The following is a 25,312-nucleotide window of genomic DNA, read 5'->3' on the forward strand; positions in this document are numbered from 1 at the left end:
CTTGTAGCCACCTCTTGTAGTCCGAATCTCTGGAGCTTTGCTCTTTAGCCTCTGCCTGTATGCAGGCAGGAGAAGGATAGTCAAGTGATCTTATTTACTGAAACATGATCTGGGCATGGAATGGTAGGCATTCTTTATCTTAGTATAACAGTGGTCCAGTGTGTTGGAACTTCTATTGCTACAGATTATATGTTGGTAGTAATTGGGCAGGGTTTTCATCAAGAAAGCCAGATTGAAGTCTCCAATTATGATTTGAAATGCATCAGGATGGACTGGTTCTTGTTTGGAGACACATCATGTCGTATCACAAGTGCATGATTATAGTCGGCCACTGGTGGTATGTAAACTGAGGTCAGGATCACGGATGAGAACTATTTAGGTAAATAGAATGGATGGTATTTGACCATTAGGTGTCTGAAGTCAAGGGAATATGAGTTCGACAAAACTGCCACATCGGAGCACCACTGAGAGTTTATCATAAAAAGCTCACCTCCTCCTTCCCCTTTTCCAAATCAGCAGCTTAGTCCATTCTGTAAATCGAGGAGCCTTTGGGTTTGATCACTATACCTGCCACACCCGGAGAAAAGCTCGTCTCAGTCAGACAGAGGATGCTATAGGATCTCATTTCTCTTCAAAGCAACAATTTTGCTCTCAGGTCCTCAGTCTTGTTCTCCAGTGACTGCATATTTGCCAACAAGATGCTGGACAAAGAACATCGCACCCCTCTGCGTTTCATCCTTGCTTGGAATTTCCTCCTATCTCGCTCCCAGTCATGGCAATGAACCTTCGTTCACTTAAAGGCACCGAATCAACCTCTTCAGCTGAGACCTTCTTCAGATGATCATGAGATCTGTAGATTATTAAGTTGATTTAAATGTACATTGCCTAAAGGTAAGTTACATGCTGCAGATTCCATTGAGAGTAATTCAAAAGAGGTATATTTAATAGTATATTTAGAACTATTGTCTGCAGTCCACAATATGTCACCGATGATCATCGGAACCACCTTACCAATCCATAAATCAGAGATATAGTTCCTAATTCAAGGTGTTTTCCCATTTGGGTTGTTGCTGCAGACAGTCTTTCATCGATAGAACAATAACGCATGCACAAAAGAATTCCAAATAAAAGGTAGAAAACTGAGGAATTTGTTTCCTTAGTATGGAGACTGATCTTCAATAGTCTTAATTTTATTTTCTCCCAACTCATTTCTCCTCTCAATATTTTTTATCTCTACCACTTATCTCAGCCTCATGATATCCAGATCTCCACCTACCTCTGATCTCTATCTTTTTCTCTGATCTTTTTCTCTTTTTGAACAATGTCAATCCACAATTTCTGCCTCTTCAGTCCTGTTTCTCTCCAGCTTTCACTGTATTAATCTCCCCTTCCCTTGTGTTTCACTCTCAGATTATCTCTTTTGATCGCCATCATTCTACAATTTCCTCTCTTCCAATTTTCCATCCTCCACAAACACGATAAGATCTATAGATGCTGGAAATCCAAACTAATGCACACAAAAAGCTGGTGAAACTCAGCAGGCCAGGCAGCATCTATGGAAAAGAGTAAACAGTTGACATTTTGGGCAAAGACACTTCTTCAGGACTGGAAAGGAAAGGGGAAGAAGTCAGACTATGAAGGTGGGGGGAAGGGAGGAAGAAGTGCAAGGTAGCAGGTGATCGTTGAAACTGGGAGATGGGAGGGGTGAATGAAGAGCTGGGAAGTTGATTGGTGAGAAAGATAAAGGGCTAGAGAAGAGGGAAGCTGATAAGAGAGGATAGAGGAACATGGAAGAAGAAAAGGGGAAGGAACATGAGAGCGAGGTGATGAGCAGGTAAGGAGATAAGGTGAGAGAGGGAAACAGGAATGGGCATTGCTGAAGGAGAGAGGTGGGCAATTATTGGAAGTTCAAGAAGTCGATGTTCATGTCATCAGGTTGGAGGCTACCCAGACAGAATATAGAAGTTGCATCAGGTTGGAGGCTGTCTGGCCTGCAGAGCTCCTCCAGCATTTTGTGCGTATTCCATGCTCCATTAACTCTAACAAGTTAGTAACATCTTCTGCAAATCTTTAACCTTTCCAGTCTCATCACAAACAAGAGAAAATCTGCAGATGCTGGAAATCCAAGCATTTTGTTTGTGTCCCTTACCAATTTCAATATCTCTCCCATTCTCCTCACCACCCAGTCTCCTTCTCACCACTTTCCAAACTGCACTCACTTCAATTACACCCTACCTGCCACCTCCACACTCCCTCCAACTTGCTGTCTTTCCTGATCCCCACATTTCAAATTTCTGGCCTCCAATCTCTCTGTGCATTCCTTCAATGCTCAGAATTTTGACATTCAATATTCATCTTTGTTTTGTGACTGTTTGTGGTATATGTGATAAATGTAGCTAACTGGATAAATTCTAATACAGTAATAGAAAAGGCTCAGTTGCCTGGCTCCCTGGTGACTCAGTTTCAAATCTACCATGGGTTGTGTCCATATTTAGAGCATAAAACAACACAACAGAACATTCAGCCTACCACATCTGTGCTGAATATGATGCTAATCTAAACTATCTTATCTCCCTGTACATATCCCTCTGTTCCCCACCTGTTCACACGTCTAAATGCCTCATAAATGTTGCTGTTGTATCTGCATCTACTGACAACCCAGGTACTGTGTTCCAGGCACCTATCAGACTGTGTAAACTTACTTACAAACATTCTTTAAGCTTTCTCCCTCTCTCCTCAAACCATACTCCCTAGTATTTTATATTTTCACTCTGATTGAAAAAGAAAGACTGACTATCTACCCCATCAATGGCTCTCGTTGTTTTGTGTAGTTCTCTCAGCTTGCTTCCCAATGTCTGACACTCTAAAGAGAACAGTCCAACTTCTTATAACTAATGCACTGAAATCCAGATTACATCTGTTGCAGAACAAAACCGACACTAATCATACACACGGTGGCAAAAACTTTTCTAAATTATGCACCTGGGCCCTCTTTACTGCAGCACTCCCCCACTGTCTACCGTTCCTGTGGCATCCTCATCTACCTGTTCCACGATGACCCAAGAGCAAAAAGAGGCCACATAGTTCGCGCGTGCCACACTTAAACTCTACCTGTGCCGTGATGCCATCAGCTAGTGGGAGGGGCTGCAAAGCTCCTTACTCGGGCCAGTATCCATCTCCCATGGGGGAGCGGCTTTTGATGAGCAAGTAAGTTAAGACACTCACTGCAACATTCCACCCTTGAAAGACACAACACTGTGACACTCAGCTTATAGATGCTCCATTATAGTACACCCAAACATAACGCAATAATACCCAGAATTATCAGCCCACCAGTTACAACCCAGTGTATTACAGTAATCCACCAGCGTCCCAACACCTCAATAGATCACCAACTTCCCCCAGGGGTATGGTAGATATTGGGCCCCCCCCCACTTTCCTGATCTTATTTACTGGCAGTTGGGTATGAGCTGAGGAACGTTCCCAGACTCTTCGCATACCTGACCAATCACCACACAGATGCCACCTTTCTCCACAAGCAGGGCCATCCAATGTTGGGAGGCCACCATCCGAATGGCCGTAATCTCATCCGACACTCTGATCAGTGCATCCTCTGCATGCTTGGGCTCTGTGGCCGTGTCATTGGCCGGTGTCTCAGTCCCTTTGGCTAGGCGTATTAGTTCCTGGGACAGCCTGGCCACACCATACAGGGGAAGGACTATCATCCAGAACATTTCTGCCTCTTCCCAGGATACTGCTCCCACTCACACTCACTTTGCCCCACTGACTGGTTGAACTTGTGCTCATCATACTGCCTGCCCCAACACTCCTTCCCCTTTCCAGCTGGCAGAGGGATTAGTCTCTGAGTCCGGACTTTGAGATTAGACAGATCTTAAATAGGGAAGTACCAGCCTTTGAAGTACTTACTCCACCAAGAACTGAGACTGAAGTTCTTTAAGGCCATTCCCATAGTATGGGGCGAGGTTGGCTGGAATAGACTACTCCCTCCAGGCTTCCCCCAAAATGGAATGCCAAAACCCAACACTTTGGACAAGTTTCTCCAACAACCCCATTCTTGTTCATTAAATGGGATTGATATCAACGGCATAGATGGTGCCCTCATGCAGACCCAGCAGTCCGCAGTATTAGTGTGGTTCGTATCCTCATAGGTCATCCAGAGGAGCGTGATGTAGGATCTCACATCGACTGCTATCATCTCCACTGCCGTCAGCATCCACTACTTTGCCATTCTGTAAGGTAGGAAGACATACAATCTCTCCCTTCTGATAGTCACTGGGTACTTAGACAGGCTATTCCCTGTTCCCCTAGTAACACCACCCACTCCGTATTCCCTAGTCTGCACACCATAATTTCTCTGCATCTCGGTGGTCCCTTTTGGGGGTTGCACCCAAACCTTCCCTGATTCCTTCTCATCCTGAAATAATTCCTATTTGGCTCAGACAACATATCTTCCTTAATATTCTTCAAAACACATGAAAGCTCCTCCTTCTTAAGATCAACATGTCACAAACAAGAAAAAAATCTGCAGATGCTGGAAATCTGAGCAACACACACACAAAATGCTAGTGGAACTCAGCAGGCCAGGCAGCATCTATGGAAAACAGTACAGTCGATGTTTTCAGGCCGAAAACCTTTGGCAGGACAGGAGATAAAAAGCTGAGGAGTAGATTTAAAAAGTGGGGTGATGGGTGGGCAAGGAGATGAGGTGAAAGAGGGAAAGGAGGATGGGAACTGGAAAAGTGGGGGTGGAATTGGCCGGCATTACTGGAATTTGAGAAATCAATGTTCATGCCGTCAGGCTGGAGGCTACCCAAGTGGAATATAAGGTGTTGTTCCACCAACCTAAGTTGGCTTCATCACGACAGTGGAGAAGGCCATGGATGTATATATTGGAATGGGAATGGGAAGTGGAATTAAAATGGGTGGCTACTAGGAGATCCCACTTGTTCTGGCGGACAGAGAATAGATGCTCGGTGAAGCAGTCTCCCAATCTATGTTGGGTCTAACTGATGTACAGGGGGCCACACCAGGAGCACTGAATGCAGTAAATGATCACAAGAGACTCACAGGTGAGGTGTAGCCTCACCTGGAAGGACTGTTTAGGGTCCTGGATAGTAGTGAGGGAGGAGCTGTAGGGGCAGGGGTAGCACTTGTTCCGCTTGCAAGGATAAGTGCCAGGAGGGAGATCAGTGGGGAGGGACAAATGGACAAGGAGTTGTGTAGGGAGCCTCCGCGTCCAGCAATCACTTACCACTCCACCAGCCTCCGCGTCCAGTACATAGTTCTCTGAATCACTGTGTTTGCTGCTCCCAGTGTGACCTCCTGTACATTGATGAGACCTAACGTAGATTAGGAGACTGCTTCACCAAGCGTCTATGCGCCTTCCGCCAGAACAAGTGGGATTCTCCATTTCCCATCCTCTTTTCCATCTCTCAGCTCATCTCGTTGGTCATCCATCTCCGCCGTCTGGTGCTCCTTCTCCTCTTTTCTTCCTTCCATGGCCTTCTGTCTCTTTCACCAATCTAATTTCCAGCTCTTTACTTCATCCCTCCCCCTCCAGGTTTCACCTATCACTTGGTGTTTATCTCTCCGCTCCTCTCCCCACCTCACCTTCTAAATCTACTCCTCCGCTTTTTTTTTCTCCAGTCCTTTTGAAGGTTTTCGACCCGAAACATCAACTGTACTTTTTTCCATTGATGCTGCCTGGCCTGCTGAGCTCCTCCAGCATTTTGTGTGTGTTGCTAAGATCAACATGTCCTGGTTTCAAAAGACACTCTAGGTTCAGGTGCCCGCTCTTCAGTTTCAACCACATATTGCTGATTTGAAATGATAAGAAGCAGTATACTTGAGATGTAGTGTCAAATATGAAAATAGGTTTGAATGTAGCATTTCTTAAGAACGTCAATATCACACTTGTATTTTTAGGAATTGTGCAAAGAAAATAAGAAATCCATTCTCCATTCCTAAGGACCATCAGCTTTCACCACATATTAAACTCATGCATTTACAGGTATATTAGGGACCATTTAATAGATGAAAAGATTGTAGCATCCTGCCTTTACCTTCACTCCTTCAGTCTCTACTGATCTTTCTCTTTTCTTTTATTGATGTCCCCAGGCAACCCAGGGATAAATCTAGAAACTCTTAGAGTCTTATTCCACACATGCACGTTATCTTTGTTTTTTTTTAGGAAAACTCAAGAGATTGTTAGCAATCTAGTTGCCCACAAGGGTCATTACAAGTCATCTAATCCTTCCCTCCTCTGATGACTTGGGTTGATTTTCCAAGAGAATCATAATTGGCAATTGCAACTTTATAGACAGTAATTTAACACGCAGAGAAACGGTTACCAACATCAACAAAATAAATTCTCCAGATGCTGGAAATCCAAAGTTACACACGCAAGATGCTGGTGGATGGATTTCAACCCAGATAAGTGTGAGGTGGTTCATTTTGGTAGGTCAAATATGATGGCAGAATATAGCATTAGTGGTAAGATTCTCGGCAGTGTGGAGGATCAAAGGGATTTTGGGGTCCAAGTCCATAGGACACTCAAAGCTGCTACACAGGTTGACTCTGTGGTTCAGACGGCATACGGTGCATTGGCCTTCATCATTGCGGGATTGAGTTTAGGAGCCGAGAGGTAATGTTGCAGCTATATATGACCCTGGTCAGACCCCACTTGGAGTACTCTGCTCAGTTCTGGTCACCTCAATACAGGAAGGATGTGGAAACGATAGAAAGGGTGCAGAGGAGGTTTACAAGGATGTTCCCTGGATTGGGGAGCATGCCTTATGAGAACAGGTTGAGTGAACTTGGCCTTTTCTCCTTGAAGCGACAAAGGATGAGAGTTGACCTGATAGATGTGTACAAGATGATGAAAGGCATTGATCATATGAATAGTCAGAGGCTTTTTCCCAGGGCTGAAATGGCTAGCACGAGAGGACACAGTTTTAAGATGCTTGGAAGTAGGTACAGAGGAGATGTCAGGGGTAGGTTTTTTACGCAGAGTGGTGAGTGCGTGGAATGGGCTGCCAGCGGTGGTGGTGGAGGTGGAAACGATAGGGTCTTTTAAGAGACTCCTGGATAGGCACATGGAGCTTATAAAAATAGAGGGCTATGGGTAAAGCCTAGGTAGTTCTAAGGTAGGGACCTGTTCAGCACAGCTTTGTGGGCCAAAGGGCCTTTATTGTGCTGTAGGTTTTCTATGTTTCTGTGAACTCAGCAGTCAGGCAGCATCCATGGAAATGAATATACAGTCGATGTAATAGGGAAAGCTGTGTAACATTGGGGAATGAGGCAAGAAACTAATTGCTTGGCTGATAAAGCTAAGATGAATATCAATCATGAACGACCTGATTGGCAGAGCAGGATTGGGAACTGAGTAATCTACTCTTTTTTTTATATTTACACCACATGAGACTCAGGAATTTGTAGAACATTTTATTTATTCAATAGTATTAAACTAAAATTGATCTACAGATGAATGTACGATTGTAGCATAATTCATTGATTCTCAATAAGAAGGTGTTCACTCTCTTGATTGTTTAGTTGGAAGCAAAATAAATCTGCTGTTTCGTTATCGCTAGAATAAATTAAACGCGTTTATGTAATCAATATTCATCAGACAGTGCAGCTGTGCTTCTCTTCCATTATAAACTAAACGTAAATTATTTTAAATGAAATATTGAGTAAGTTTGTTTGAAATAGGAGCAAATCAAAATTAATGATTGAACAATCTCTGACCAAGGCTGGGTGTCACATCTGCTGTATTATCTTAACACATAAACAACTTATGATGAAACACTCACCAGGTCAGACACAGATGGTGTTTCAAATCTGTGCCTTGCATGGATAATAGAAAAATTGACTGATTTTAAGCAAATACAGAGGCAGGGAAAGAGGGAGGGAAGGAGAAGCAGAAGGAAAGAGCTCTGATAATGTGTAAGACAGGAGAAACCAAATGAAATGTAAAAACTATTTCTGCAATCTTCTGTCCAAATGTTGGTAGACTCTCCCATGTTACACATCTTTCCATATTGAGGTGAACATAAGATATTTCCTGGAGATGTGAGTGATAAACGTTCAGCATGTCAAAATCAGTGGTCTGCCATCCATACTTTTCAATTTATTAAGATAATTGTCTAAAGAATGATTATGTCCAGTTATGAATCTTTTGCTTGGAAAATCATTGAAATCAGGCCACAGACAAAGTCATAGAGTCATAGACATGCAATCTGCAAGAGGGTCATCTGGCCGATTGCTCCTCAAATAATTCAAGTTCTCTTCTCAATCTATCAATTGTGATCCCAATTACGCATTGTTCATATCCTTTGTCAATTCCCTTTGAAATGATGTAATTTCTCCCTTGTTGAACACTCCCAATATTAGAGACTGCAAGACCAAAAAGACTTTGATACAAACTGACCACAAATCAATGCAGAAAAGGTTCTTTCACACCTCCACCAAACCAACTGAGTCAGAAGAAAATAAACAAGGTTGCCTTTGTGCCTTAATCCAACAGATAGACACATAGAAACATAGAAAACCTACAGCACAATACAGGCCCTTCGACCCACAAAGCTGTGCTGAACATGTGCTAACCTTAGAAATTACCTAGGGTTACCCATAGCCCTCTATTTTTCTGAGCTCCATGTACCTGTCCAGGAGTCTCTGAAAAGACCCTATCATATCCCCCTCCACCACCATCGCCGGCAGCCCATTCCAAGCACCTTAAAATTGTGCCCTCTCATGTGAGCCATTTCAGCCCTGGGAAAAAGCCTCTGACTATCCACACAATCCATGCCTCTCATCACCTTGTACACCTCTATCAGGTCACCTCCCACCTTCTGTCACTCCAAGGAAAAAAGGCTGAGTTTACTCAACCTGTTTTCATAAGGCATGCTCCTCAATCCAGGCAACATCCTTGTAAATCTCCTCCGCACCCTTTCTGTGGTTTCGACATCCTTCCTGTAGTGAGGCGACCAGAACTGAGCACAGTACTCCAAGTGGGGTTTAACCAGGGTCCTATATAGCTGCAACATTACCTCTTGGCTCCTGAACTCAATCACATGATTGACAAAGGCCAATGCACCATATGCTTTCTTAAACACTGAGTCGACCTGCACAGCAGCTTTGAGTGTCTTATCGACTGGGACCACAAGATCCCGCTGATCCTCCACACTGCCAAGAGTTTTCTCATCAATACTATATTCTGTCATCATACTTGACCTACCAAAATGAACCACCTCACAATTATCTGGGTTGAACTCCATCTGCCACTTCTCAGCCCAGTTTTGCATCCTTTCAATGTCCCACTGCAACCTCTGACAGCCCTACACAGTATCCACAACACTCCCAACCTTTGTGTCATCAGCAAATTTACTAACCCATCCCTCCACTTCTTCATCCAGGTCATTTATAAAAATCACGAAGAGCTGGGGTCCCAGAACAGATCCCTGAGGCACACCACTGGTGACCAACCTCCATGCAGAATATGACCCATCTACAACCACTCTTTGCCTTCTGTGGGCAAGCCAGTTCTGGATCCACAAAGCAATGTCCCCTTGGATTTGATGCCTCCTTATTTTCTCAATAAGCCTTGCATGGGGTACCTTGTCAAATGCCTTGCTGAAATCCATATACACTACATCCACTGCTCTACCTTCATCAATGTGTTTAGTCACATCCTCAAGAAGTTCAGTCAGGCTTGTAAGGCACAACCTGCCCTTGACAAAGCCATGCTGACTATTCCTAATCATATTATCCCTCTCCAAATGTTCATAAATCCTGCCTCTCAGGATCTTCTCCATCAACTTACCAACCACTGAAGTAAGACTCACTGGTCTATAATTTCCTGGGCTCTCTCTTCTCCCTTTCTTGAATTATGGAATAGCATCCACAATCCTCCAATCCTCCGGAACCTCTCCTGTCCCCATTGATGATGCAAAGTTCATCACCAGAATCTCAGCAATCTCCACCCTCGCCTCCCACAGTAGCCTGGGGTACATCTTGTCTGGTGCTGGTGACTTATGCAACTTGATACTTTCCAAAATCTCCAACACATCCTCCTTCTTAATATCTACATGCTCAAGCTTTTCAGTCCACTGTAATTCATCCCTACAATTGCCAAGATCCTTTTCCGTAGTGAATACTGAAGCAAAGTACTCATTATGTACCTCTACTGTCTCCTCCAGTTCCATACACACTTTCCCACTGTCACACTTGATTGGTTCTATTCTCTCATGTCTTATCCTCTTGCTCTTTACGTACTTGTAGAATGCCTTGGTATTTTCCCTAATCCTGTCCGCCAATGACTTCTCATGGCCCCATCTGGCTTTCCGAATTTCTTTCTTAAGCTCCTTCCTGCAAGCCTTATAATCTTCTAGATGTATATCATTACCTAGTTTTTTGAACCTTTCGTAAGCTCTTCTTTTCTTCTTGACTAGATTTACAATAGCCTTTGTACACTACAGTTCCTGTACCCTACCATCCTTTCCGTCTCATTGGAACGTATCTATGCAGAACTCCATGCAAATACCCCCTGAACATTTGCCACATTTCTTCCGTACATTTCCCTGAGAACATCTGTTTCCAGTTTATGCTTCCAAATTCCTGCCTGATAGTCTCATATTTCCCCTTACTCCAATTAAACACTTTCCTAACTTGTCTGTTCCTATCCCTCTCCAATGCTATGGTAAAGGAAATAGAATTGTAATCACTCACAATTCTATCCCACTGAGAGATCTGACACCTGACCAGGTTCATTTCCCAATACCAGATCAAGTACAGCCTCTCCTCTTGTAGGCTTATCTACATATTGTGTCGAGAAACCTTCTTGAACACACCTAACAAATTCCACCCCATCTAAACCCCTCGCTCTAGGGACATGCCAATCGATATTTTGGAAATTAAAATCTCCCATCACGACAACCCTGTTATTATTACACCTTTCCAGAATCTTTCTCCCTATCTGCTCCTCAATATCCCTGGTACTACTGGGTGGTCTATAAAAAAACACCCAGTAGAGTTTTGACCCTTTCCTGTTCCTAACTTCCACCCACAGGGACTCAGTAGACAATCCCTCCATGTTTTCCTTCTTTTCTGCAGCCGTGACACTATCTCTGATCAACAGTGCCATGCCCCCACCTCTTTTGCCTCCCTCCCTGTCCTTTCTGAAACATCTAAAACCCGGCACTTGAAGTAGTCATTCCTGCCCCTGAGCCATCCTTGTAATGACCACAACATCATAGCTCCAAGTACTGATCCACGCTCTAAGCTCATCCGCTTTCTTCATAACACTCCTTGCATTAAAATAGACATATCTCAAACCACTGGTCTGAGCGCGTCCCTTCTCTATCACCTGCCTATCCTCCTTCTCACACTGTCTCGAAGCTTTCTCTGTTTGTGAGCCAACCTCCTCTTCCCCAGTCTCTTTAGATCGGTTCCCACCCCCCAACAATTCTAGTTTAAACTCTCCCCAGTAGCCTTAGCAAACTCCCAGCCAGGATATTGGTCCCCCTGGGATTCAAGTGCAACCCATCCTTTTTGTACTGGTTACTCCTGCCCCAAAAGAGGTCCCAATGATCCAGAAATCTGAATCCCTGCCCCCTGCTCCAATCCCTCAGACATGCATTTATCCTCCATCTCACTCTATTCCTATACTCACTGTCACGTGGCACAGGCGGCAATCCCGAGATTACTACCTTTGTGGTCCTGCTTCTCAACTTTTTTCCTAATTCCCTGTAGTCTGTTTTCAGGACTTCCTCCCTTTTCCTGCCTATGTCATGGTACAAATATGTACCACAACCTTTGGCTGTTCTCCTTCCCACTTCAGGATATCATGGATGCAATCAGACACATCCTGGACCCTGGCACCTGGGAGCCAAACTACCAATTGTGCTTCTTTCCTGTGTCCACAGAATCACCTGTCTGACCCCCTAACTATAGAGTCTCCTATCACTGCTGCCACCCTCTTCCTTTCCCTACCCTTCTGAGCCACAGGGCCAGACTCTGTGCCATGTCCATAGTTATTGCTGCTATTGCCCACTGATTGTGTTGACATCCAGTCATCTCAGCACCTTGCTTCACTGTGTAAATTTGTTCCGGAAACTTGAAGCAATATTTTTAAAGTCCTTTTCTTGCTTTTTACCTACTGAGCAGCCTTAATGCCTGAAATTCTGATACTGCCGTCTTACACATATTCATAACTTTTCTTCCGCTGTTATCAATGTGGAACTAAATGCAGAGTCTTGAACTTATCTGACTTTGCATGATTACTGACTCTCTTTAGAAAAGCCAGGCCCAGTAGATGTTGGGAATTCACTCACCTGAAGTAGAAGTGACTTGATGAGATAATGGGAGGCCAGTGTAGTGCAGGTACTAGTGATGTACCGACACATTAATATTAGACAAGGTCAAGTTGGGACACAACAAGATTTCACTGATGTCATGAAATAATCCCAATCTAACCTCCTTTAACAATGTAGGTTGGAGGGTGTATATGGGTCTGGACACTTGAACACAATTTTTACATTCTAAAAGATAGCTCATTGACAATTCAAAGCTGACTTAGTCCTCTACTGGAATATTAGCCTGGATTTTGTGCTCGTATCTATGGGTCTGAATTCATAGCTGTCTGACACAGAGTGGAGCTTACTGATCCAACTGATCACAACTGATGTGTAAAAAAATTTTTTTTTTAAAAAGACTTGAGTATTATATACCAGAGGATACAGTCATTGACCTGGATTAATGATTCAAGAGCAATCTATTTAAAAGAAGAACTCAATCTAGCCCCTAGAAATATGCAGTCTTCTGATGTAAATGATTGAGCAACTATGTATCAGGATGAGTTTCAATCTCTGTTCTGGCTTTTATTTGTAGCTGGTAATCTTTAATGCTGTGTGGCAGAAAGAGTAGAATGTATTTAAGTAAGATTTCAATCAACACAGTATTTAGGACTGTGATTTGATCAGACTGCAATATAGTGCTTCTCCACATTCCATCACTATTAGATAGATCTTCTTAGATACCACAAGATAACTTGCCTCATGACTGAGCACCATTGTGTAAAATGTGAAAACATGAAGGGAATGCAACCTTTGCAACATGGAGCTTTCTCCACAAGTTTAGGGATGCTTCTGTATTTCTCTTCTGGCTAAACACTGAGCACAGTGAGTTCTGGGTCTCTGCCACTTTTGAGAGGACGGTATCAATCGGCTAACGTTATGGCAAGAGGCTCTCTCAATCTCTACAAACTTCAGAGGCTCCAAACTGATAGTAAAATTTGTTTTTTTTTGGCTTCACAACTGTCTGATGAGAAAAGGGTGCCTGTCCCATTTTTCACCATGGCTAATTTTATTCTCCATTGAATCAACAAAGAATGAAATTAAATGGAGCAAGGAAGAGTGCAGTGCAGTGAGCATTTGTCAGCCATCTGCTTTTTCTAATTACTGCATTAGTACATAAACACCCTTTGTGTACTGTAGCTGGACACAAACAAACCTGGCCATACCATGCCAGAGAGAGAGAGAGAGAGAGAGAGAGAGAGAGAGAGAGAGAGAGAGAGAGAGAGAGAGAGAGAGAGAGAGAGAGAGAGAGAGAGAGAGAGAGACTTCTTCAAATGTTGTGTACTTTACTTACACAGAAGCTGAAACAGAGATACAGCAGAACTTTACAGTCAGTAACTTTTCACTCTGAGTCCCTTCTATGAAAGCATGAGGAAGCATTGTTACATGCCATCGGGCTACATAATACTGGATACTTTCCCCTATTTTCTACATGCACAAGAGCTGATGCTGAGATTTTGACTCTCATGCAAGCTATAGAGTAACACGGCTTGCATGAGAGCCATGTTGACCCTTCTCGGGTAATACAGTACAGAAACAGTCCCGATGAAGGCTCTCAGCCCGAAACGTCGACTACTTATTTTAATCCCTAGATGCTGCCTGGCCTGCTGAGTTCCTCCAGCGTTTTGTGTGTGTTGCTTAAATTTCTGGCATCTGCAGATTTTCTACGTTTGTGAGGCCCTTTGGCCTGTCTGGTCCATGGTGACCATGGCATTCTCCCTGCTGGTCCCAGTTGACCATCTTCAGCTCATAGTTCTTTAAGCCACTCCCCTCCATATATCTATGCAAATACCTCAAGTGTCAAAACTGTAGTCATCTCAGCCACTTCTATCAACTCAATCCAGATATTCCTCACCCTCTGTGGAAAGAAACTACCTCTCACGTCTCATTTAAATCTCTCTCCGCTTTACTTATAGTTCTATACTTTTGGACTCCACAACCCTGGGGAAAAGACTATGAGTGTCCACTTTATTCAAATCCCTTTTGATTTTGTAAACTTTTACAAGGTAACCCTCCATTCTCCTGTGGTCCAGGTAATAAGGATCCATTGGGGCCAATCACTCCCTATAATTCAGGCTCTCTTAGTCCAGTGAGCATCCGCTTAAATTTATTCTGTATCCTCTCCAGCTTGATAATGTCTTCCTTGAAACAGTGACCAAGACTGTAGAAAATACTCAACAAACTGTGCACTTTTACTCCCTAGTCTCTTTGATCCACAATACTTCTCAGTGCACAAACCAGGTATATGTCTTAGCCTGGTTTGACTGTCCAAAATGCATTACCTCACACTTATCTAAGTTGAAATCCATCTGCCATTCCTCAGCCAATTTCGCTAACTGATCAAAGATCTTTTGAGCAAATCATTATAGTCTGTTTCACTATCGACAAGAGCCCCACTTAGTATCATCAGCAAACTTGCTAATTGTGCCATGCCAAAATCATTTATCTAAATAATGAATAACGGAAGTCCTGACACTGACACCTGGGGACCCTACTAGTCAGAGGTCTCCAGATGGGGAATTGACCTTTCGTCATCACCCTCTGCTTCCTATCATTCAATGTACCTCGCAAGGACTCCTTGAATCCCATGTGGCCTTCCAGATCAGCCTGCCATGCTTTTTCTTATCAGACGTCTCATTAAAATGCACATAGGCAATATCCGCTGCCCTACCTTCATCTATCCCCTGACTTACCTCTTCAAAAAATTCCAGAAGAGTCATTAGACATGACTTCCCATGCACAAAACCATGATGACTATTCCTGATCAGACCTTGCTGATCCAAGTAGTGGTAGAACTTGTCCCTCAGAATCCCCTCCGACAACTTCCCTCCAACTGTTCCTTTGCCTTTGCCCAGTCAACCCCACCTAGATCCTGATTAATGCTCTCAAAGTCGGCCCTGTTTTAGCTCAATACCTTAACCTGGGATGGCTCACTTGATATTGGGAAAATTGAAATCTCCCACTAGTGCTACCCTACTATTCACACAACCACAGGCAATTTCACAACTCATCTCTTCTTCAAGTTCCTGCTGACAACTGAAGGGTTTACACTATAGCCCTACCAAGGTGACCACTACTTTCTTATTTCTAAATTCTACCCAAATGACCTTGTTAAATAATCCCTCAAGAATATCCTCTCTAAATTCTACTGTTGTATCTGCCGTTATCGAAAAGGCAACACCCTTTCTACTTTTCCCTTTCTTTCACATCGAAAGCATTGCTATCCCAGAACATTGAGCTGCTGGTCCCACCCTTCTCTCAGCCACATTTCTGTTAAGGTTATAATATCCTCATCCCTAGAGGCAATCCATACATTGAGTTTGTCTGCCTTCCCTGCTGAGCTATATGCATTGAAATAGATGCAATTTAAATAAGTGGTCCTATCCGCCCCTTTACTGTAAGCATGGCTATCCTATTGTCAATTACACTTTGGCTTCTGCACGTAACCCTGTCTTCTCACTAGCTTTGATGTCTGAAGTCCCACAATCCTGCCAGTCTAGTTTAAATCCTCACTTTAGTGTAATGTAAGATGATACTGAAACTTGCATAACATGTACCAAAAAACAGAGGTGAATTGTTCTCTTTTGCTTGGTGTGACACTGAAGTACATATATTTTCGAGAATTTTTACAGTGCAACAGAATAGTCAGTGATCACTTTCTCTTACTACAGCCAAACCGTTCTCCTTCACAGCACTTTTCCTTTACAGAAAGAAGTCATTCGACCACAATGCCTTGCCAGCTCTCTGACAGGAACAGCCCTTCTCATACAGTTATTTCCCTTTTCAGATATATTGTCTAATCCCTTTCAGTGAGCATTGAATGCACTACCTCTGCCCCTCAAGGTTACGTAATGAATCACTGCATTGAAAACCATGTTTTATCTCCAGCCAGGTGCTTTTACTTAAATCTTGGCCTCGAAATTGGTGTAAAAAAATCTTTATCAATCTGACTCATAGTTTTGAACCCCTCTGTTAAATGTCCACTTAACCTTTCCCACTCTGAGAACAGACCCACTTTTTCTAGTCTCTGAACAGAACTGGTCCATTGCATTTTGATAAATCTCCTCTCCATTAGTATGCCAAATTTCCCATATACTTTCTATGGGTCAGGTGGGCTCACCTGACCTGCTGCCTTGGGAAGCTGAAGTCTGCATTCTTCAGCCATTTAGTTCATGTTATCACTTAACCTACCCATTTTAAATGTGGCATTTCATACTTCTCAATATCTTTTCAACCCTTGCACTAGTGGAAGGCCTGAGTAAATTACGTGTCCGGTCATATTGTTTCATTCAATTTCCCTTAAGGTGGTCTCTTTGTTCTTGTTACGGATCAGCCTGGCTACGAGTTGATTGGGACCGTGTGGAAGGTTCGACAATCCAGCAGGACAGGAGTCAATGATGCTCACGACTCTGTTCTCTCCACAGGCCATGCAGTATATCTCCATCTTTGCTGACAACAGATCCGGTTCCACCATTACCATTCAAAGTGGCTCGGACTTCACAGGAATCTTGCTCGGCACGTAGAGCCAGCTGGTGCATCGGGCGGTCTGCTGCTCCCTGCCCCTCTGCCTCCACCTCCCCACCTCCTGGTCTTCGAACTCTGTTACCATCATGACTCTCCACATCACTGCAGCTAAGAATTTACAGCCTCTGTGCCAAAAGCCAAGAGTAATCGACGGGAGCGGAGCAGCAAGTCCTTAGCTTGTGTCTTCTGCCCATAGCTCTGGGGCGTGCTGGAACATCTCTATTTCCATGTATTGTAATGGCAAGCTGTTTCCCTCAGTGTCCAATCTGCCAGCAACGTAGCTCCAACGGCTTTCAAAGCTCTTTTCAGGATGTGATTTACATATTAAAAATAGGCTAGCAATTTGTTTGTGACCAAGATGTATCTTTAAAATATGGGTCTGCAACATTATATGGGTACACATTAATATCTTTCTCACAGGTGTGAAAGTGCAACAAGGTGAGGTATTTACTAATTTAATTACGTTAACCCTTTACTAAACTCTAAAATGATCTTCTTGAAGTTACTATGCAGTGATACTTCACTTCTACAAATACTTCTGTTCATTTTCTGCCTGTTCCTCCTTCCCCTTGCTGGAATCAAGTTGCAGATGGCAATACATTATCCCCCTTGCCCTGCTTACATTATTAGCCCACTAAGGATCATCAGAGCCAAGTCTAACCCTGTGCTCATAAATGCCTAGACACACAGGTACACAGTGACCTGGGTTCAATCCTGACCTCCAGTATTGTCCAGTGTTGGCCCATGTGGATTCCGTCAGATGCTCTGCTTTCTTCCCATATCCCAGAGATGAGTGTTTGTTACTGCAAGTTACCCTTAGTCTAGGCTTCTGGTTGAAAAATGGGGGAAAGTGGAGAATTCTATGTTTAACACATGATAGAGTATGTTATAGGGCAATTGGTCAAGAAATGAGGTCAATAGGACAGCAAAGTGGGCTGAATGGCCTCCAAAGTAATAAGGAAACAAATGAAATAAATCACCTATGGAAAACATGGATAAACTTCCCTCTCCCTGCTGAGGGCAATCATTATACTCCGTTTGTGGCCTAAGATCAGTTGTGGGAAAACAATAGAGTAAGGGAAAGTCAGAGTCATATCTGGGCAACCACATCCGTTAGTGCTCAAGAAAGGAGAAAGCATGGAGGAATTTGATCAGAGAATCATGCACTGGCACTGCATGCCCTACTCGAGAGCCGTGAACTGCGTCACCACTCCTGTACCTGGTCAAGAGAAGGATGTTGGTAAACCACAGGTAATCTCGCTGGCCAATGCATTGTATCAGTTAAAGTGCCTGGGGGCTTTCTTTTGCATAGCTTGGTTTAACAATTAGGAGTGGGATTGTAAATAGATTTCAGTGGAAATGGGGGCTGTGAGTGGGGGTAGGCAACTGCAGATCAATCATGTGATCCTAAACCAAATCCAACTGTGGACAGAGAACTCAACAATCCAGCCGATTAAAAGAAGGCCGTTCTGCTCGCTGTAGTGATTTCAGATCCTGTTGTCTGCTAATGAATTTGTTTGCTTCCATTTTGAGGTATTGATGAGCATCAGTGATTCTGCAAACTGATTGACTGACACGCACATAATGTTTTAAACTGCTTTATTCTGTAGAGTCCAAAAAATATTAATAAATATTATTCTGTAAGGTAAGGCCTATGTAACACACATAAGACCATCTTCTCAGTTGACATTTCAAACTGTTAACTAAATGTAACTTCTTACCCTTGGAACTAAGATAGCTGGGGTTAGTTACATCAGAGGCTCTCCATTGTCCTGAATCACTCCTAGATTGGCCTAACAAGTCACTTAGATGAAACAAAAGAAATGTATCCTTCAGAACTGACAGACACCAGGGGGCAGGAAAGGCTTCAGAGGCTGGAATCTGGAGCAACAAACAAAATGCTGGAGGAACTCTGGGTCAGACAGGATCTGTGGAGCAAAATGGGCAGTTGATCACTTGGGTCAAAACTCTTCACATATCAAGGTGAAGGGTCTTCACCCAAACATCCACTGTCCATTTCCCTCCACAGATGCCTCCTGACCCACTGAGCTCCTCGAGCAGCTTCTTTGTTGTTCTGACAGACAACAAAGCCACGATTCAGCCACAAGAGTGCCACACAGACCAATCGACCTTGTAAGCCCCTCCGCACAAACATCAAGGACATGTCTAAACTGAAAGAGATGTTACTGAGACTAATCTTCGAACTGCTGGAATAAAATTTACAGTATCTGATAATTTCCCAGATTCTTCAATCACAATTCCCTGGGTGTGTCCTGCCCCCAACAAGAATGCCTGTGCAGGAGGGTAAGATGCTGGGCAAACATAAACATCTGCTCCAACTTTCATGACCAAGAACAGCTAGTTGCCACCAGCTAATCCCCTTCAGCTAATGAATCCATCTTCCTCTAAGTTGAACAACCCTTGGTAAAAGCGTTGCTAGCAGCAAGAACGCAGAAAGTACTGATGTCCACCACCAAGAGCAGCAATATGCAAACTCAATCATCACTTTATTAGTTACCTCCTCTACCTAATAAAGTGGCCACTGAGTATATGTTCGAGCTCTTCTGATGCTGTAGCACATCCACTTCAAGGTCCGATGTGTTGTGCGTTCAGAGCTGCTCTTCTGCACACCACTATTGTAACGTGTGGTTAATTGGTTACTGTCACCTTCCTGTCAGCTTGAACTAGTCTGGCCATTTTCCGTTAACCTCTCTCATTAACAAGGCATTTATGCCCACAGAACTACCACTCACTGGATTTTTTTTTTGTTTTGTTTTTCATACCCTTCTCTGTAAACTCTAAAGATTGTTTTTGTGAAAATCCCAGGAGATCAACAGTTTCTGAGATACTCAAACCATCCCATCTGGCACCAACTATCATTCCATGGTCAAAGTCACTTAGATTACATTGCTTCCCCAATCTGATGTTTGGTCTGAACCTCTTGACCATGTCTGCATGCTTTTATACATTAAGTTGCTGCCACTTGATTGGCTGATTAGATATTTGCATTAACCAGCAGGTGTACAGGTGTAGCTAATAAAGTGGCCATTGAGTGTGGTTGCACTACAAACTGAACTAGCCAAGTTCTGAAGAAAATAACTGGCAGACTGTGTCTACAGGTGGTAAGTGAAACAGCAAAGCAGATAAACCTGCTTGAACTAATCAAAAGACACACAAGAAATTAGGAGCAGAATGACATTAGCTGGCTCCCAAATCCTACTCACCCATTTCAAAATGATTACAGTTGATCAGCTCCATCCCTCATTTCCTTTCTTGATCCAGTTCCACATAGCCCTCAATTCCCTGATCCTTCAAAAAATGTGTGTGCTTCATTAAATGGTAATCTTGCCTCCACAGCACTCCAACAGAGAGAATTCCTGAAATTTGCTGCCATTTGCAAAAGAAATTCTTACACAATTGAATTTAAGTGACCACCCCCACCCCGCCCCACCAGCCTATGTGCTTTTGCTGTTTCTATTTGTGTCAGTATTGGTAGGAGCGATCAACGTGCAGTCAAATTCTTGTTTTAATTTTATTATGTTGTGTGGAGTTACTGTCATACTAAGTTGGAATAGAACCAGAACATGTCTAACAGCTCAAAGCTGGACTTCCAGAAGAACAATTACATTCCTACCACTACTGTATCTGGATTGGTAATGGTTTATTATTGTCACATGTACTAAGAAAAACTTGTGCAAACATCCACAACATGTCTAAACTGAGAGAGATGTTACTGAGACAAAAAAAAAATCAGACTGTTGGAGTAGAAATGACGGAATCTGATCATTTTCTAGATTCTTCCATCACAGTCCCCAGGGTGTTTCCTACCCCCAGCAGGCCTATCCTACCAGAGTGCCCTCACAGGAGGGTAACAGGCCATGAAAAGATACAGTAAAAAGCTTGTCATACAGATCAAATCATTCCATAGTGCATTGAGGTAGAACAAAGTAAAAGAATAACAGTGCAGGTCAACGATAAATTGCAAGATTACTCAGGGTAACTGTAAGCTCAGGAGTCGATAACAGTGGGATAGAAGCTGTCCTTGAGCTTGGTGGTACATGCTTTCAGGCTTTTGTCTCTGCTGCCCAGTGAGAGAGGGGAGAAGAGAGAAGGTCTGGGAATGTCTGGGTGGTTTCTTGGCATTTCACCACTCTACCATTCATGTAAGGCTCAGGAATCAGCATCATTCAATATACAGTACAGAAAGGCATGTTGGAAAGATACTATGTGAACTAAAAATGAAGTATGAACATACTGTAATGAAACTGCAATGAAGATAATAAACAATAAATCAATATGTGAAAGGCAGAGCAGAGTGATGCTCCAACCAACAGATCAGATGAAAATAGTCCATCCTCATGCAGTAATAAGTGGTGATGTACTATTAAACAGATGCAAGAGGAGACTTTAAACCATCCCCATCTTCACTGATGGCAGAGAATGCTAACAGTAAAGCTTTCTCCCGAGGTCTACAGCAAAACAGAAGTAGCATTCAAACAATTTTCTCTTCACCCAGTATGATACAAAGAAACAGTTCTGAGCAGTGGATACGTCAAGATTCATGGGATCACATATTCCAGTTGCAATGTTGTTTTACTTGCTCCAGAGTATTGCTATCCCAGTACAGTTACAATATTGACATCTACTCAACAATGAAGAGAATTGTTCTGTCCACAAGAACTGAAAAAAAAATAATCCATCTGATCTACACTCATCAATATGCTTTCAACCACCAGTAAATGGATGGACCAAAAATAGGCCCAAGTAAGCATGATTTCCTTAAGGGGAAAATTTGCTTGACAAATCTGTTGGAATCCTTTGAAGAATTAACAGGCAAGATAGACAAAGGAGAGTAGGTGGATGTTGTTTACTTGGATTTTTAGAAGGCCTTTGAGGAAGTGCCACGTGAGGCTACTAAACAAAATAAGAGCCCGTGGCATTACAGGAGAGATACGACCATTGACAGAAGACTGGCTGCTTTGCAGGAGGCAAAGAGTGGGAACAAAGGGGGCCTTTTCTGGTTGGCTGCCAATGACAAGTGGTGTTCTGCAGGGATCAGTGTTGGGATCACTTCTTCATATGTTTTAAGTCAATGACTTGGATAACAGAGTTCATCAAAGTTGCTGGTGAACGCAGCAGGTTAGGCAGCATCTCTAGGAAGAGGTACAGTCAACGCTTCGGGCTGAGACCCTTCATCAGGACTAACTGAAGGAAGAGCTAGTAAGAGATTTGAAAGTGGGAGGGGAGGGGGAGATCCAAAATGATAGGAGAAGACAGGAGGGGGAGGGATGGAGCCAAGAGCTGGACAGGTGATTGGCAAAAGGGATATGAGAGGATCGTGGGACAGGAGGTCCAGGGAGAAAGACAACGGGGGGGGGGGACCCAGAGGATGGGCAAGGGGTATAGTGAGTGGGACAGAGGGAGAAAAAGGAGAGTGAGAGAAAGAATGTATGTATATAAATAACGGATGGGGTACGAAGGGGAGGTGGGGCATTAGCGGAAGTTAAAGAGGTTAATGTTCATGCCATCCGGGACTGTACCTCTTCCTAGAGATGCTGCCTGGCCTGCTGTGTTCACCAACAACTTTGATGTGTGTTGCTTGAATTTCCAGCATCTGCAGAATTCCTCGTGTTTGCATGGATAACAGAGTTGATGGGTTTGTAGCCAAGTTTGCAGACAATACAAAGATAGGTGGAGGAAGCAGGGACTTCGCAGAAAGACAAGACAAATTGGGAGAATGGGAAAAGAAGTGGCAGATAGAATATAGTGTAGGGAAGAGTATGGTCATGCACATTGGTAGATAAATGAAGACATAGACTATTTTCTAAACAGGGAGAAAATTCAGAAATAAGCTATACAAAGGGGCGTGGGAGTCTGTATGCAGGATTCCCTAAAGGTTAACTTAAAGATTGAGTTGGTGGTAAGGAAGGCAAATGCAATGATAGTATTTGTTTCGAGAGAACTAGAATATAAAAGCAAGGATGTAATATTTCCAGCATCTGCAGAATTCCTGTTGTTTATGTAATATTGAGGCATTGGTCAGACCGTACCTGAAGTATTGTGAGCAGTTTTAGGCCCCTTATCTAAGAAAGTTTGTGCTAGCATTGGAGAGGGTCCTGAGGAGGTTTGCAAGAATGATCCCAACAATGGAAGAGTTAATGTATGAAGAGTGTTTGATGGCTATGAGCCATTGGAGTTTAGAAGAATGAGGAGGATCTTTGTCATGCGATATACTTCATCAGCAGGACATGTCATTTTTGCTGTTGGTCATCCCCAGGACATTGTTTCCTCAGGGAAAACCCTTAGGACCAACCACCTTCAGCTGTTGTTCAATGAATGACCTTCCTCCTATCAAAGGTCTGAAGTTGGGTTGTTTGGTGACAATTGGAAATTGTTCAGCTCCTTTCTCAACTCTTCAGTAAATTAAACAGTTTATGCCTCTATAGAACAAGATTTGGACAGCATTCAGGCATTGTCTGATATCTGGTAAATAATACTGAGGTCACACCAGTATCATGCATGGACATTTCCACAGTGGAAATTTATCCTTGACATTCAATAGTAATACAGTACTTCTGTTAAATTTCCACCACTGGGGTCACCATTGCCAGAAACATAAATGGACAATCAGCAAATATTGTAGCCACTAGACCACATTAAAGGATAGATATCCTATAATGATCAACTCATCCTAACTTCCTTCATTTCCAACATTTAACAAACAAGTCATGAGTTGAAAGCCCTAGACAGAGTGGTTGTGGAGAGGATGTTTCCAGTAGTGGGAGAACCTAGGGGCAGAAAGCACAGGCTCAGAATTTAATAATATCTCTTCAGAACAGAGATCAGGAGCAAACTCTTTAAGTAGAAGGTGGTGAATCTGTGGAATTTATTGCAACAGAAGGTTGCAGAGGCCAAGTCATTGGGTATATTTAGAGCGGAGATTGATAGGTTCTTCATGCGTAAGGGTGTCAAAGGCTATAGGCAGATGACAGGGGAATGGGATTGAGAGGGAATATAAATCAGCCTTGATCAAATGGCAGAGTAGACTTGATGGGCCAAGTGGCCTAAATTTGCTCCTGCTGTACGTCTTATGGTCTTATAGAGTGCAATGTTCCTCAAACAAATAACACTCGAAAAGCCTGACTCCACCCAGGACAGACTTTGCATTTGATTGTCACCCCAGACATTAGCCCAAACATTCACTTACCCTCTTATAGTGGCTGCAATGTGTAACACCCTACTTATATTATATACATTGTACAGTATCTGTTTCATATAATCCATACTGGGACCTCTGCTGTTTGTGCTATATATACACAGTAAATGACATGGATAAAAACATGAAGGAGTGTATTAGTAAACTTCCAAAGGTTGATGACATTGTGGATAGTGTAGAAGGTTGTCAAAGGATATAGCAAGATATTGATCAATTGCAGCTATGGGCAGAGAAATGGCAGATAGTGTTTAATCTGGCAGACCGAATGTGGGGTGATGGACTTTGAGATAGCAAATGTAAAGCACAGTACACAGGGAATAACAGGAGTGATCTATAACAGTTTTGATGTGCTGAGGGATCTGGAAGTCCAAAGCTCCCTGCATAAGTTGATAGGGTGGTAAAGAAGATATGTGGCATGATTGCCTTTATTGGTTGAGGCATTGAGTTTAGGAGTTAGGAAATTAGATTAGAGCTTTATAAAACTTGGGTTAGGCAGCATCTGCTGCATTGCATTGAATTCTGATTACCCCAACAGAGGAAGAACCTGCAGGCTTTGGAGAGGATTCTGTTACGAGAATCACCCCTTATAATAATGATCTGGGAGGCACCAAGAGAATCTGTAATTACTGATAAGTACCTTTATTGTCTCAACAGTAGAACACATGAACCTACACAACCAAGAACCTGTGTGCACACCTACTATATTTCCCTAACCTTTCAAAAGCAGCCAAGAACAGAAAATATAATACCAGTTAAAAAGCAGTTTCTGCTGCTGGCCACAATTTCCTCGTCACCCCGTTTGGGATCTCCACATGTCTGTGAGGAACCTCACATCCATGATACCTCACCTCCTACCGAGTCATTGCTGTGTTGCATGTGAAAACCTCCACTTTTATACTCATTTTTTACTATTCAAATATTGCATTCCAGCGTCAATGGCTGTAGGTCTTGTGTCTGATCTTTTTATTGGCTCTGCTCCAGGCCGGCATCTATTTATTGCTCTCTTCCCTGGAAGTGACAATCGGTAATTTATGGCTCTTGGTTCTCAATCAGCATCCAGCTTGAATCATGCAGAACAAATACAGACCCCAACAGGCAAAAACCTGCATGTTATATCCAACCAAAGAACACCTCACAATTAACTTATTTGGAATGACTCGTCGTCCGGCAGATTACCTGAAGCATCATTATGTCGACTTTA

The 25,312-nt window shown here is 43.1% G+C and overlaps 1 protein-coding gene across 2 annotated transcripts in view; it reads left to right on the forward strand.

Annotated features, from left to right (window-relative positions):
• The window catches only part of LOC134344862 (erythroferrone-like), a 127,924-nt gene extending 105,839 nt beyond the window's left edge, over window positions 1–22,085 (forward strand). Inside the window, exon 8 of one of the 2 annotated variants that reach the window (XM_063044976.1) lies at window positions 16,796–22,085. In XM_063044976.1, coding sequence (XP_062901046.1) covers window positions 16,796–16,894 — 99 coding nt within the window. In that variant the 3' untranslated portion in view covers window positions 16,895–22,085. The remainder of the gene's footprint in view (window positions 1–16,795) is intronic. The other variant, XM_063044974.1, reaches the window with a different exon arrangement.
• The last annotated feature ends 3,227 nt before the right edge of the window (window positions 22,086–25,312 follow it).

The sequence above is a fragment of the Mobula hypostoma genome, chromosome 4 (assembly GCF_963921235.1).
Source record: "Mobula hypostoma chromosome 4, sMobHyp1.1, whole genome shotgun sequence".
Taxonomy (NCBI): Eukaryota; Metazoa; Chordata; class Chondrichthyes; order Myliobatiformes; family Myliobatidae; genus Mobula; species Mobula hypostoma.